Source organism: Euwallacea fornicatus, chromosome 13 (assembly GCF_040115645.1).
Source record: "Euwallacea fornicatus isolate EFF26 chromosome 13, ASM4011564v1, whole genome shotgun sequence".
NCBI lineage: Eukaryota > Metazoa > Arthropoda > Insecta > Coleoptera > Curculionidae > Euwallacea > Euwallacea fornicatus.
Genome location: NC_089553.1, coordinates 847,750 through 864,013, shown reverse-complemented (window position 1 = coordinate 864,013; position 16,264 = coordinate 847,750). Strand labels below are relative to the sequence as shown.

The following is a 16,264-nucleotide window of genomic DNA, read 5'->3' as shown; positions in this document are numbered from 1 at the left end:
CACAAATTACGTGCTTACATGCAAATTTGAATACGTTTTTCGAGCACAAATTCCATGATAAATTTTAATGCAGCCTTACCTCTACAAATACAACAACAGAAATGATACAATAAGCCTTTTTTGCGACATGATCAGTCCTCGGATTAAGACATACTGCTTACTAGTCAATCAATGATGGTAGCCTGTCTCCCTCGCACTTACTAATCGCCTAAATGCCTCTTGTTTGCACTCGATGAAACTCCACGTACGTAGTAGCAAAAAAAGTACTGTACATATGTGTGTTAGTCCCATAATTTTTTTTTTACTTTGACTACAAAGTTTTATTTGACCTTCAAAGTTTATATAAACCCTGTATAAATAAAACATAATTTTGATTGAATGTTCCTCTCATAATCTCAGAGGTAATGTCAATTGGAAAAGCCCTATCTAAATCACCTTCATAAATAAAGACTATATCTGATGCGTAATTTCGGCTGTGGCTCAGTTAAAAAAAAAAAAAATAAACAAGGAATATGTACGTACGTTGAATTGAATTCCCTCTGGTCCACATTCAAAAATTTCGCTTTTTCGCTTAATATACGTAGGTACTTTTTCTTCTAATTAGATGACTTGAATTGAAATAATAAAAGTGCTATATGTTACGTTTAATTTTGGACAAATTTTCGTCTATCAAGGTACAAAAGTGACTCGGTACAGTTAGGAAAAACGCACAAACTATGTATTTTTCTATACAAATATATATCTGGAATCCCAATAGGTAACATAGTTTTATTGAAAACGCGAAAACATGATACAAAGATGGGTTGCCGAAATTTACATTGGAAAACTAACGGGGCGCCTTTCACTTTGAATATCTGAATATGTTTTCAGCCCTTCCTGTGGAAAACCGTTTATTTTCTAGCGGCGATTGTCATATTTGTTCAGTGCGTTTCTATTGCCTAGGACTTGGATATAGATGAGCTTCATATTATATAAATCAACGGAAGAGTTTGCTCTGGACTAGCTGGGGAATGTAGTTTCAAACGAAACGTTGGTTTGAGTTGAATTAGGTAAGGGAGTAGGTAGATCCAAACTAACATGCGCCTCATTCATTAGACAATTCCGAAATCGAGATGGTTTTTGTATGCATAGCTTTAGATATAAAAGGGACTTGTTGTTTAGATCAATATGACGGTGCCATTTACATTTTCTTATTCACAGTAACCGCGATTTTTGACATATATGTAGATATGATATGATAATATCCTATTGAACCTTTACTTTTTTCTCTATCGCCATTGGAATTCTGCTATATTACAACATATAATTTGGATGGCACTCTAAAACTTTTTCGTCAATCAGAGCGCAAAGTACAGTTTCGCGCCCAGTTTGCTTGCCTAATATGCCGCATCTTATGCCTGCACACGATTTACGAAAAAAACGTTTTCTACCTTATATATATATATATACATATATAAATACTTTTTTACATTGTCTCGATGCTAGCAAACAGAGCAGATACAGGGTCATCTATTTTTTTCACGTAAGACTTTAACATTTGCCAGAAGAGCTTATTTTAACAAGAAAATTTCATATCAACATAGGCCATTGAATATCTCCAGGGATTAGAGCACTATAAAAAATAATCGAAATTTTTTTAAAAGTTTTTAATGCCCAGGAACTTTAAAACGAAGCGTTTATAGGTCAATGTTAATATGATTTTTTTTTAAATAAGTTTCCCTATGAGCTGTTAAAGTCCTGCTACAAAAAACTGAACCACTCTGTATATATAGTCAACGAGAACGATACTTACAATTTGAAGCACATATTGTATAGTTGGAGAAGCATAGAATGAAAGCTATCATCCCCGATGGGGAAGTATGCGGCATGGGTGATACGAATGGTGTAATTGTCTTAAGGGATGATGACTATTATATAGGAGTACAGTACTTTAGCTGGTTAATGGCTAAACAACTGTGTGTTCAATACTTTATCTGTACTCCCCATTTAATAATAGTTTTTCGGCAAAGATTTATTAGTGGGGATTGTTACTCTTAAAACAGCACAATTTGTCAAACCCGTAAGGGCACGTTTTCTCCCACCGTCATATAATTTCAAGAAAATCTAATATTGACCTATTCAGTCGGCTTTGCAATTATTCTCAGGAACAGATGTCCAATTTATATGTTTTACAATAACATCAGATTTCGGTGTCAAGAAGTGGTCCCTTTCGCCCTTTTACTGACGAGGAGAGTCCCAAGTTGACACAAGTATAACGATACTTCTCAACAAACATTCATAACGTACACATCGCGACCGATCATTCATATCACTTTACCGCACTTTACCAAGTAGTTTAAGATACACTACCTTATAATGTTTAAGAATCCTTGTATTTAGATATACTATTTTTAAAAACTGATAATTCATAAATAATGTTTAACTGACATTTTTATTAATTGAACAATTAATATCATTTTGTTTTGTGACTTTGAACAAATGAAAGTAATACTGCGCGTTTCGCAAATGAACGTTAATTGATGCCGTTAATATATAGAAAGCTATCCACTCCCACATATATAATTTATTTTGAATATATTTTCTAACCAGGAATGCTTTAAACGACTCTTAGGTAACAACAAATTCCATGATATTTTTACATTTCACAATTGCTGCTTCGTTATCACATTTCCACGTTGAAACTTGAAATTTCAGGCCTAATGCATATGAGAATTTCATGAGACCTTTTCCGGGGGCAGACATATTTCCGGAACTATTTTTTCGTGTTTATCGCTAATCGAATAAATTCTAAGAAACAATTCTATCGATCATGAATGACTACTTTGCCATCCCGCTCGCACTTGCGCTGAAGATTCAACTTTTTTCTTTATGGCTCTTAGAAGCTATGAGACATTTAACTCAAATTTGGAATTTAAGGCAGGTTAGAAGGGGGCATGATCCTAAAAAATAACACCCCGGAAGTTCTTGGAATCAGATAGCATATCTAACGACGTATTTAGATTCTAGAGAATTAGTTTGATTTCGAATTTGGCTCAGATATCTCAGAAATTTTGGGAGCTATAAAGAAAACATCGAAATAATTTGATATTGCGTATCTCGATGCGACAAAAAAATTGCAAGTACATGTGCGGGAAAAATTTTACTAGACGTACGTCCATCCTAATTTGCATTGACGCATGTCACTTCTTTATCGTCCTACACATTTTTACCGCACGTGGGTGATAAAATGCAACGGGCAAGGTATTTTTTTAGGTCGGAAATATGTGTCATTTTACCACAGCAACTTTAACGCACGTTTGCAGGAAAAAAATAGTATAAATCATTCACCATGTATGTGTCTATGGTGGACTCAGAGTCGTGAAAGTTGACTCTTCAAATCACCATATCGCAGTTTATCTATACTATTTCAGTAACACTCACCGTAAATTGTTAAGGTAGAGTGGTATAAAAATATTTTAAAAATTTATTAGTCCCAATTCAGTGAATATGTATGTGTGTACGAATATCCGTGTTATTCAAAAAGGTTTTTACATATTTACGTGTTTCGGAAACGTTAAATATTTATGCCAACGTAAATGGGCAAAATAAAATCAAAATTGTATAAATATGAGTGTATATATATATATATCCCTTGTTTATAATAATTCGAAAAATTTTATACAAATAATGGAAAGAGACTATTTAAAGAGGTCTCATTGCGGGATGTGCATCCGTGTGCTCATATATTATTTTGTTTATTTTACTCTAGAGTGCATAGAGCAATATTTCGCTTACAGAACTCCCAGAGGTATTTTTGACAGAATATTAGTGAAATGCAATTTTTACTCTCGTATTCAATACACCTGCTGATCGCCAAAAATCTCTTCTCGTATTGTCGTTATTTATAGGGAAATGCATCATCGTTCAGCAAACGCTGAAGGAGCCATAAAATAATTTGAGATGTGTACGAGTGCGTAACAGGCTTCCTGAAATAAAAAGAGCTAAATTGATGAATTAGGAGATTGAGTTCTAGAATTTTCAACGAGCGTGTCGATTGTCTCGTCGTACTTTTTACCAATTCGGGGAATCCCCGAGGTCGAATGGCTGCTGAATGATCTAGAAGAGGAAATAAAAATTAGTAAAGAGACGGTCATCCTGGGAACGGTCTGGAACGCGAAGACTCCGGCAATTGACCCTGAACAATCTAACCCGAGGGGAAACTTGCTTTTGAACTGGATAGCAGCAAATAGAATGGTACCCCGCAACAACAATAACTGTATAAAGATTCCCTAGAGGTCAGAGCAGAGTAATCGCTTTCACCCCCGTAAAAGAAATTTGGATCCAGAATGTGGAGAACTGGCGGGTGTAGAGGGTTCAGTGTACAACCATCGCGTATTAGTTCGATTCTATACCCTTCCCCTCCTGTATATCGTCGACCTAGAAAAAAAACATGTAACAAATGAATCGCTTAAAAGGTGGAGGTGGAAAATCTCATCTGGTAGTTTGAGGCAGTTCGCGAGCGCGGTGGCGGGGGTGTTCGGGTCGTGACCATTTGGAAGACCGGAAAAATTCATAAGGGGAATAACTGAAGGATATGAGAAAAAACAAAAATTATCACATTTTTTTAATTTGTAGTCTATTATTATACAGGGTGCGTCATACGCCGGGTAATTCAAGAACGGGGCTCGCTATTATAACTTTTTTGTTTTTGAACTTAGAAAGTTGAAATTTGGAAGGAAGCTACATGTGAATAGACCCGATTGATTGATATTAATGACGGTTATCTAGCACTTCCAGTTTAACTGGAAATAACCTCAACTTTCGATTTTTAAAATTGATGCCCTATATATTTTTTTTTAATCTATAAGTAATTTTTAATTTAACAAAATGTCATTTTAAAAAATATATTTTTTGTGTGAAAATTAATATGTTGTTAGTGTTTGGAGAATGTCGTCAATGACCTTCCGATGTTGCGCGATTTTATGTGGAAAGTTTTTCGCTTAGAAACCGTCCAGACCGCCACTATTTTAAATATTTGTGAATAAAATGAAAACGGGAAATTCCAATGAAAAAGAAAACTTTATTATCAGTAAAGGCAAAAAAATTGATGTTTTAACTATAGTAGAAGTTAATTCAAACAAATACATCAATTCGTAAGATAGCCTTAGAATGTAAGATTAGCTATGCGTTAGAGCGTCGAGTTTTTAAAAAAATGTTGTATTCTTATGGTTATGAACAAGTAATTAAGTGAGATTTTCAAAATGACCATTTTATTGTTCTCGTGAAGCAAAACTATTTTGAACTTTTTCTCGCAACGGTGTCCAATTGATTTGGGGTAATATTATTTTGCGCACTTCGAACTTCTTCTAATTCTTCTCGATTATTAGGAGTTACGTAAACTTGTGTTTTAACTGTGCCCCAAACAAAAAAAATCAAGAGATGTTAAGTCGGGCGATCTATAAGAGTTTATACAGATTATTCGTTTATATTGGTTGAAATTATTGGTATTTAATTACCTAGGTGGCCGTCTGATTGGCTTGTTAGAACCTATCCATTGATTTTGAAAATTTTCCCGTAAAAACTTTCTTACTCTAAGAGAATTGTGTGGCAGAGCACGATCATTTTGAAAATAAATGCTAAATCGTTCTTGTAGGAGAAATTGTCTAAAAAACAATATTTCTTCATTTAAAAAATTTAAATATCGTTTCCCTGTTAGCTACCCAGCGAAAATTATAGAACCTACAAACAAGCATAAGACTTCTGTAACTAATTTGCTTTTAATATTCTTAGTAAAACTTTCCAACAATTCTCTGTCCTAACAATCCCAGCCAACAGTTGGAGCCAAATCGTTCTTGACGATTACTTTCCATTATCAAATGTAAATTATTTTGAGACCAATATTGCGTATTATTCTGGATGAAGAGTCCGAAATTAGTAAATCTGCTTTCATTAGAAAATAATATTCTGGAAGGAAGTCGTGAATTTAAGTTCAAATTTTCCATAAACTAGTTGCAATATTTTAATCGTCTTTGATGATCTTCTGGATTAAATGTTGGTGTAATTGATATTTGTATAACTGCTATTTATAATATGTTTCTTCAAAACTCGACGCTCTAACGAATAGCTAATCTTACATTCTAAGGCTATCTTAGGAATTTATGTATTTCTTTGGATTAACTTCTACTATAGTTAAAACATAATTTTTTTTGTCTTCCCTGATAAAAAAGTTTTCTTCTTCATAGGCATTTTTCGTTTTCATTTTATTCACAAATTTTTAAAAATAAAGCGACCTGGATGGTTTCTAAATGAAAACCTTTGACAACGTTCTCCAAATACTAATAGCATATCAATTTTTTCACTTTTAGCATAACCTTGCATTTTTTTATAATTTTATTCATCTGCGTTCGCACGACTGCACATAATTTCTATAACTAAAAATATTTTATTTTTTGTTCTGTCATTTGGAAGGCGACCAGGACGTACTCTACGGCCAACGTTTTTTTTTCTAAATTTGAACGTTTTTAATGAATTAACCGCTCATTTCCAAATGAACATACGTAGCATTTTTTTATCAAAAAATAGTCTTTTCGAAAATTGCAAAAAGCCACCATGCTGCAGTTTGAAAAACGGAAGATAAATAAGAAAAACTGTTTTTAGGGTTATAAATTGCTTGTAAAAGAGAAAGTACTCAATAAAATGATAAATTTGTATTTTTCCCCATAATTCTGACCTAAAATTGTGTCTAATACGTATGACTCGCTGGCGTAGCTCGATTAAAAAACCACAAAAAAATATGTATTTTTTTAAATGACATATTTTTAGATTAAAAATGACCTTTAAATTCCAAAAAAACAAAAAAATTACAGGGCGTTACTTTTAAAAATCTAAACTTGACGTAATCTTCTTGATCACCCAGTATATGGAATTACGACAATAACTTTTTAAATAATTTTTCTATCAAAAAATGTTTCAAGTGAAACTTACAGAGCTAATATTTTCTGACTTTTTGATGACTTGGAAATGTTTTTTTTTAGCACATAAAAGTCCAATTTTTGGTTTTCAAAAATGACCCTCTCTTTCTAACTTATTTTATAAAATCTACACATATTTGCGCATTGAGATATCAAATTTTATTCGAGTTAGATAAGAAAAATTTTGAGACAATTTTTTTCCTTATTTTATTAAAAAAATTAAATTCAATCAGATAAGCAAAATAACAAAAATACCCTGTAAACTTTTTAAACATCAAGTAAATAAGAAATAGCGTATAAATAAAAAATAAATAGGAATAGAAAAAGGAGTACCTATTTTTCAATTGGTGAAATAAAGTGGGTAGTTCGGTTACCTGATTTAAATCCCGGTGACTTTTGCAAGAATTGGCCAAATAACGTAGATTTCTTGGAGACTTGTATTAGCAGTGTAATACAATCAATTAGGTAAGACACGTATGTTCGGGTGAGAAACAACAATTAATTCTTATAAGCAGTAATTTGTACTTTTGCTTTTCTGATTGAATTTCATTTTTTTAATAAAGTAAGGATAATAATTGTTTTCTTGAAATTTTTCTTATCTAACCCTCAATAAAATTTAATACCTCTGTATGCGCAAATAAGTGTAAATTCCACCAAATACGTCAGAAATAGAGGGTAACATTTGATACCAAAAATTCAATTTTGTTGTATGGTTATGGGACAAGAAAAAAAAGTTGAAAGTCATCAAAAATAGACACTAAATTAGCCTTATAGGTTTCACTTGAAACATTTCTTTGTGAATAAAAGGGGGGCTGCACACACTCTCTTTTACTGAGAAAAATTCAGATTCGAGAGAGCTCTGGCCTCAAAATTCGACAGTGGGGAGGTCACATAGAGGACTGTGTCGCAGGTTATTATATCATCAGAGAAGGGGTAGAATGTGAGTAGTAAGACGGTGGAAGATATAGTTTATAGAAAGACAATCTTCGAGAGGATGAGGGGACTGGAGAAGGCTGAATGGGAAGTTTAGTCCTGGATCACCAAGAACTGAGTCAAATGGTAGAGAAAGTCCTCGAGTTTTCACAAAAAAGTTTAGGCGGATGAAGGTGGAAGGTTAAAAAAAAGTAGAATCAATGAAGGGGAGGAATTTTAAAACAAATAGTTTAGACAGATGGGGGAAAGAGTTTTAGAACAAAATTGTTACATGCGGAAAAAGGTGAAAGCAAATATTTTAAACTGATGGCGGATAGGAATTTTAAAACAACATTTTTAGGCTCATAGAATAGGGGGGGTTTTAACAATAAGGTTAATCGGATGAACGAAGCGAGTTTCTGGACAGTAACCTAGGACGGAATAGGGCCGGTAGTTTCTTAAAGAATCAGTTTAGACAGATGGAGGCTGAGAGTTGCACAGCGGTGGAGAAACAAACTAGCGATGTTAAAAGAAAAAAAAATCTGGGAGTCGTGGAACAAACCGTCTAACAGATGGTTGAGATATAAAAGATGTTTGCGTTACTACCCTCCTGAAGCAATGCTCAGTGGTAGTTCTGGCAGGAAACCAGGGTGAATAAAAAAGGTTATTAGTTTGTAGGTGTCCCTCTTAGCGACAAATCCCACATAACCCGTACGCCATACCCCTGGACCGAATACCTACGAGTGTTTTCTTCCTCAAAAAAACTGTCCAACGAGATTTGCTCCAAATTGCTAAATTAACACATAGCGCTGATCTTGTTTCCTAAAACTTCTATTTTGCGCATTAAGGGAATAACAGCTGATAGCGCTCCGGATGCTGCCGTCATAAAAATGGGTTAGGAGGGTTTTTTTTTTATTTTGATGACCGAAAAATGGGTGATCGGTAGCAGATATAAAAGGGTTATTCACCTAATCCTTTAATTAAAAGTCTATCAGGGTGTTGTTTTGACATGAATTTGAAAATACTTACTAAAAATTAACTTATAAACGTGATACTTGTGTATTGAGATCAAAGTGTATTATTTTCTATGTGTTAGGGACTCTAAGTTATTGGTTTTTTGTTTCTATTTATTTTTTATTGTTGTTAATGTTAGGTTTATTGTATACTGTCATTTATTCCCTTAAGTTACGCCTATGTACTGCGATACTTTTCGAAGAATACCATCTGGGTGCCAGATCACATGGCCCATCAGGCCAAAGCTAAGGATACGCTTTGGTTGGAGAATGTGCTACTAGTCGAAGAAGCTTTCTCTATAGGGACTATTGCTATGATGGTCAATTTGTTGGACCCGCAATATTCCCAGAAAAGCGATTAGTATAGATATTCCCCAGATGGCCACGAGTTATGGGATTCGTTGTAGCCATAGCTTATAATGGCTCTTGGTGGTGATGCGCCCCTGGTTGGAATTCTTCGGGGTTAGTACTTAAGGGATAATCAGAGCAATTTTCGCTCTCTTTTCTGCTCTTCCTTTTGTCTTGTCGGGTGAAAGCTGCGTCGGTGACGGGATGTGATCCGAATCATATCGTGTAACCCGCCCAATAAGCATTCTCCCTATTCTTCGTTACTTAGACCAAGATTCTTACATTCTTTTGAGATAAGTGCATAGTTAATACAGTCCATTTTTACATAAAACAAATTGTCTTTGTCGTGTTTCATTTATCGAAGGAACACCCTTAACACTATGGTATTCTCACTTTCCGTTTAACGGATATTCCCTATCAGTATTTTATGTTTCTATGAAGGTTAATTTGATAGTCAGTAAATGGTATAAATTCTTCCCAATTCAACCAAATTCGTATATCTCGCCGTGGCTTAGTGCATAATAATCTCGACGTATTTGTTTATACTTAACGGCACTGAGCATAAGGTCACTCCTTGCAGTTTAGACTATAGGCGCTTTTGATTTTCGTCGTCTAATATTTCCAACATTTGCTATCTCAAAATGCATCATACAAGCCGAGGCCAAATGATGCCTCAGACCCTGTATTTTGGAAGAAAGAGTGTTGCGGGTCCTTTTAAGAAAATTGCTTATATATTTCACTTAAAAATGTCTGTTCTATCTTACCTACCTGCATAAAGAACAGCGACACGTCTATTTTCCTGATAAAATCTCGTTTAAAACGTTTTAGAACTTTGCAGCCAGAAGTCCAGTTCACTATATTATGCATTAGAAAGTCATTTCCGGAGTCTGATTTGCTGCTTCTGGGGTTTCTCCTTGAGATGGAAGCAAATTAAAAACTGTTACGTTGAAGTAATGAAAAAGTCACATGCATAAAACACCCGAAATGCCACAGGTGTTTTAACTGATGCCTGTTTCTATTTGAAGCGCGCTGTCCTGGTCATGACACCATCGATGAAACCATAAACTATGCAAGGAAAAGCACTGTTTACAAACCTCCCATTTAATTTTTTATGCCTAATTCCCGCAGTGAAAAGGGAAATTATCAGTTTTTCTCTATTTCAAGTTACTGAAGTTTTAAAAGTAACCTTCAACTTAAAGTCATCTTAATGTATATCGCTCGTTCGTTCAGCTAAGGCGTCTCAACGTCGTGAAAATATCCTAGTTTCCTTGTCTCTCAAAGAAGGCTATAATTATTGCTTAAGAGAGACATAACAAACCCGCGCAAGGCGTGACTAAAACACTAAACTTTCATGAATATTTAATGGACCGCCCTAGACTACACCTCTATACTTTAAATAATGGACGAAAACAGGGACCTTAACCACATTTGCCAGGAAATTGGGGATGACTATCCAGGTTTTTGGCTGAAACTTGACGGGACAAATTTTTATAAACGTTGTTACGACAACCGATTATCAGTTTGAGACTTCTCGAAGCCTAGGGAAAAACCAGTGGCGCACCTATGCAATTTGCCTGAAACTAGGAAAAAGTTGCACAATTCGGCAACCTGCATTGGGTCGTGTCCTGAATTCAGCCCCTTAATGCTGAACTCTAAATCCCCTGAGCATGCAAACATATTGCACATGGGAAGCACATGTGACAGCTGATGAACAGGCCCCGGTATAAGCTGAGAAGAAAATTCCTGGGAATTCATGGCTGACCAAAGTATTTAAAGCGATTGTTTTCGATCCTGGAAGTATTTCGTTAATGTCGCAGCCGACAAATATATGTATAAGAATACGAAGTGCCGTAAGTTTGTTAAGTATTAGACGTAAAATAAGGGACTGAAAATGGTGCAATAAAAGAGTGCAGCACCCTGTATAAGTTACGCTCTAAATATTGCTGTTGTGAAATGCTCGGGTATTGCGGAATGTGGTTCCTGTGTTCTATTTGTTTGGTCTTGGGGCTATTTAATTTTCCATTTTCCCGAAACAGATTAGGTCTGTCAAAGGGCAAGAACTTAAACCTGGAACTCTACAGCAAGGAACTTTAAACTTCCGAACGATGATCAGTCAAATTTACCGTCAGAATTTCCAGGACTTCGAAGTGTATTATTGCTATTTGATGGGAGACTTTATAACGAAACCTAATAACTGATAGTTGGAGAAGTTCGCATATTCCGAAATCATTTCCAACACAACTCATTTCGCATTCAATTTCAACGACTAAAAGTGGTCGAAAGCAAAATTCTGAATGGTTGAAACAGTGATTCTGGCTTGAAAAAAATATATACTGGCGTAAAAGCACGAGTTTTCCAATAGTCCACGTGTATTATTTAATTGTTACAAACTGCATGAAAAGTGTAATACATACCGCAGAATGGAAACAATTTTCTCCCGACATAAAAACTGGGAGATGTCTATGGCGCGGTGGAAAAAGTATTTATTGGATATTTTGGGATGGAGAAATTTTAATCGAATTGACAATTTAGATACATGAGACCGAATCATTTAAAAAACCGAATATTATTATATTACACCGCCATCCTGTACAAAATATAATACAGGATGTCCCATTTGAAGTTGTCATTGAAGATTACTCAAAAACGGTACGTTGCACGGAAAAAAGTTGCAAATAAAGTTGTCCAGTAAAGAGGGGGGCATGTCATGTAGTTAGTGACTTTAGCAAAATGTCATTTCAAAGAAATTTTAAGAGCAACTTTTTTTCTCAAATAGCAATCCCGAATTTTTTTAGAGTTCCTTGTAGACCTTCACAAAATAAATATCTTTCATTTGAACCATTTTTTTTGTGAGACGTTGAGCTGCAGAGTTATCCTTGATTTTTGTCCAATTTTTGAAATAGTCGAAATTATTGCATTTTTTTTTCTAGAAAAATTTTGCGATGTATTTCTGTTTCAAAATCCATAACAATCTTCCTATTTAATTGAAAAAAATTATTTAAAAAAAAATTATTTTAAATCCTGATTTGAAAAATGTATGGAAGGAAATATTCACAAGAAGGTCCCTCTTGCTCCAAATATGTCTTAATTCTTATTCGAAAAGAATTGTTTACTCTGCGCAATATGTCCCCTTTTATCAAATGACACGCATTTTTAATTTTCCTTTTCATGTCGTTAGTTGTTGTTACTTCTGCATAAACTTTGTCCTTTAAAAAATCCTAGAGGAAAAAATTTGGTGAGCTCAGATCAAGTAACTCGGAGGCCAGTTCACTGGACTGCGCCGTCAAATCCCTCTATCTCGATACATTTCATCCAGAACAGCACGAGACATTCTGGCAAAATGGACTGGACAGTCATCATGCTGATACCACATCACCCGTCTAATTGAAAGTGGAACATTTTCTAACAATTCCGGAAGATTATTACGTAAGAAATTGCAGTACATTTCTCCATCCAAGTTTCCTTGATAAAAATCTAATTAAGTATTCCTCAATAATATCGCCCCATATATTCACTGACCATGGTCCTTAATCTTCGTCTTCTCTAAGTTCGTGTGGGTTTGAAGCACTCAAAAATATAGATTTTGGCGATTCACTGCACCAGGGTGCTGTGAATGTGGATTCGTCTGACAACAAAACGTTGAAGAAGAAATTGGCATTTTGATTTAATTGCTGTCTTGCCCAATTACAAAAATTGACTCGCTTTTCAAAATCAATTCCATGGAATTCCTAATGTAAAGAAATGTGGTAAAGGTGGTATTTATCCATCTTCAAAATTCTTTAGATACTTGTTTTTGATATTCCTGAGCTAGTAACAATTTGACGATGACCTACATGGAGATCGAAGGCAACAGCAGCAACAACTACTACTTGTTTGTCTTCATGTGTAGCATTTCGCGAGCGATTGCCTTTTTTTGGTTCCAACTCTTTCGTTTTTGTGAAATTTTTAACGACACTGTTGAAAGTCGTCCAACACGGATATCTTTAATCCGGAAACCTTTCAGCATAAAATTCTACTGTCCCACTAACACTTCTGTCAGCCCCTCCTTAAATAAAAATTATTTCTAATTTTTCATCCAAAGTGCAGCGATCCATTTCAATTATAGAATTTTGAAATGGAAAGAATAATTTTTGAATAATTTCACATAAACTAAATAGATTAATTATCGAAAAAAAATCGAATTCCTATAGACCTTATTATAAGGTAGACTCTAACAAGAGGAAATTTAAAGCATTTTTTTCTCATTAAAATATATTTTTTTTATGATTAGATAGAAGGATTGTTGTGACTTTTAAAAATAATATGCATTGCAAAATTTTTTAAGAAAAAAAATGCAATAATTTCGACTATCTCAAAAATTGAACAAAAAGCGAGGATAAATCTGCAGCAAAACGTCTAATGAGAAAATTGTGTAATTAAAAGATATAAAGTTTTTTAAGGTTTTCAAGGATCCCTAAAAAAAATACATGGTAGCCATTTGAAAAAAAGTTGCCTTTGAAATAACCTTAAAATTCGGTTATGACTAAAAGTCACCAGCTTCATGACATGTCTCCTTTACCGGACAACTTTTATTTGAAACTTTTTTTCATATAACGTACCGTTTTTGAGTAATCTTTAATCATAGTTTTGAATGAGACACCCTGTATGTTGGATATGGGATTTAGAAATAATCACCGCAAAATAGTTTTAATTCTGCTTTTATTAATTGCAGTCCGGGAGGCACGCCCGTGTTGTCGCTAACAAAGTTCCATAAGAACTGACTATACAAAAGATAAGTAAGATTTCCATCACCCTGCAATTAGGGACCAATACTACAGGCGCCCTTTCATTTATCACTTCGGCCATGTGGTTTTCATAAAAGAAAAGATCTACTTTCAAGTAGATAAAAGGAACTAAAATATCCTACTCTACACTTCTTTCTGTACAATGCAGAAATAATCATAAATCTAATAAACTTGTCTCTTCCAGTTAGTAAATTAGAAGAGAACATAAAGACTGTTGAATTTTGAACATGATTGATTTTTATCAGAAATCCAACACTGTATATTTCAAATAAATGGTTTGCGAGCATACCATACATTGATTAGTTACAGAATATTTATAGTGGTTCCTCTTATCTCTTATCATCTCTCTCATATCATCTTATCATCATTTAATTATGCTTCATGGGAACGCTTGTCGTCATGTCGCTTTTCGTTGTGTTGTACTTGTTCGTTTATGAAGTGGGGAGAGGTGGGGAGAAGCTTTTAAGGTTGGCAAGCCGAAATTTCTGTTTCATTGTGCTCAACATCATTTGTGGTTCTACATGCATAACCTCTCATACACATACCTTACAACTCAGTCCAAACTAGTTTGGCTCTCAACGAAATACACGCATTAAAAAAAGTTTTTCACCATCACTGAAGTATACGGGATAGAGCGTTGGTGTTAGCATTAACATTAGGGACAGTAAGTATAAGTTTGAGTGTAAAATTTCGTAATAAAAAAGACAGAATTTATTAAAATACCAAAAAGAACTCTCTTTAATTTTTTCCACGAATTTTACTTACACGGTCAATAAAGGTTCATACCACTTATTGCATATCAATAAACGCATACCCAACGGGACATACTGCGGACTAAGTCATTGAAGCGTTGCTGTTCAATACTTTCCCATTCCTCAGTTGCAGCCTGTTGAAGCTCCTCAACGTTTCGCGGCTGATGTCTACGACGTCGCACAGCATTCTTCAGTTAGTTCCAAGCGCGGTCAATTGGATTTATATCGGGTGATAATGCTGGCCACTCCAACCGTTCAATCTCAACTTTTTGGATGTACTCATTATCGATTCAAGCAGAATGCGTCTTGCAGGACAAATTTATTACCAAAATTTTAATCGAAGGGCTCACCAATAGGCCTCAGGATAGTGCTCTGATATAGAGCAGCCGTTATCGTGCCCTGGATTGAGATGAGCTGCGTTATGTTTCCGCAAATAATATCAGTCCAGAACATTACAGAATCGCCCCCTTGCTGCACATGAGGAATGGCGTATCGAAGACGTTCGACATTTCCAGGTTCTCTCCACAGACGTTGGCGATGGTTATCAGGCATTAACGGCATATTAAATAATAAAAAATTAAACAAACTCGCACTTTAACCCTAAAAATTATACAGTGCCGTCGTTCCAGCTCCCACGTCTCCCGTGTTCTTGCTCAGGCGTATCGTGCAGTACAGTGACGTGCCGTTAAATCTGGTCCTCGCCATAAACGTCTTGCACCTATGTGACTATTGCAAAGACTATTACGAATAGTCTGAGTCGATGTAATCTTTCAGTGGACTTAGAGAATCATTTGTAAAGAATCGTTGCCTTTTGAAATCAGTTTCTGAGCGCTGATATGACACCAGGACGACCTGTCCGATGACGATTTCTCACTTTTCTAGTTAACTGAAAGCGGTTTCAGGTTCTTAAAACTTCACTGTGATTTCTGCTCGCATCACGTGCAACTTCAGTTACGGATAGCTTTAGCTGACGTAACGTAACGATACAAATCCGGTTAAAAGTTAAAATTGAATTTCGAGGCATTTTTGCATTTTTAACTAATTTTTTGTTCACCAAAGGTACATATAACTGTGCAGATGTGCAGAGTAAAAATGAACATTTAAAGAAATTTGTTATCAACATTTTAAAATGTTTTTACTGGGTGCTTGTTTTTGTTGGATTATAATGTTTTCTTGTTTCTTGATTCCACAGACATTATAGTTGTGACATACAACGCTATTTTATAATTTATTTTACAATTGCATTCTATTACAGAAAATTATATATATTATGGTACAAAACTTTCTTTGATGTATGCAGGACGGTTCTTATGAAGAGGAAAAATCAGCCAAAATCAGTCTTCCACACAATCGCAGCAGGTCGTTTTTATCAGTCAAATACTTGCAGCTCAACTATCTCTCCTTCCTAATACACTTCTCATTTTGCAAATTTTCCAGCTCCGGCAAGCACATCCTGTGTTCCATTACAAAGTCCGAATGTTCCAATTTCAATGTTTTAAATTCCC

At 34.9% G+C, this 16,264-nt stretch overlaps 1 protein-coding gene across 5 annotated transcripts; it reads right to left on the bottom strand.

The window, feature by feature from the left end:
• Window positions 1–3,634: 3,634 nt before the first annotated feature.
• On the bottom strand, window positions 3,635–10,131 carry LOC136343067 (uncharacterized). Of its 5 annotated transcripts, none has more exons than XR_010732738.1 (4): window positions 9,992–10,131; window positions 4,205–4,416; window positions 4,048–4,095; window positions 3,635–3,965 (listed from the first exon to the last, which is right to left on the bottom strand). XR_010732738.1 is itself a non-coding variant. In XM_066289444.1 (4 exons), exons 1-4 carry the CDS (start codon window positions 10,088–10,090, stop codon window positions 3,904–3,906), a joined length of 249 nt encoding a protein of 82 aa, XP_066145541.1. In that variant the 5' UTR covers window positions 10,091–10,125; the 3' UTR covers window positions 3,635–3,903. The 5 variants fall into 5 exon arrangements, 4 of the variants coding, with proteins under 4 accessions (XP_066145541.1, XP_066145544.1, XP_066145542.1 ...); XM_066289444.1 differs by having other exon boundaries at window positions 3,635–3,980; window positions 4,392–4,416; window positions 9,992–10,125; XM_066289447.1 differs by having other exon boundaries at window positions 4,392–4,416; window positions 9,992–10,125.
• Window positions 10,132–16,264: the final 6,133 nt, after the last annotated feature.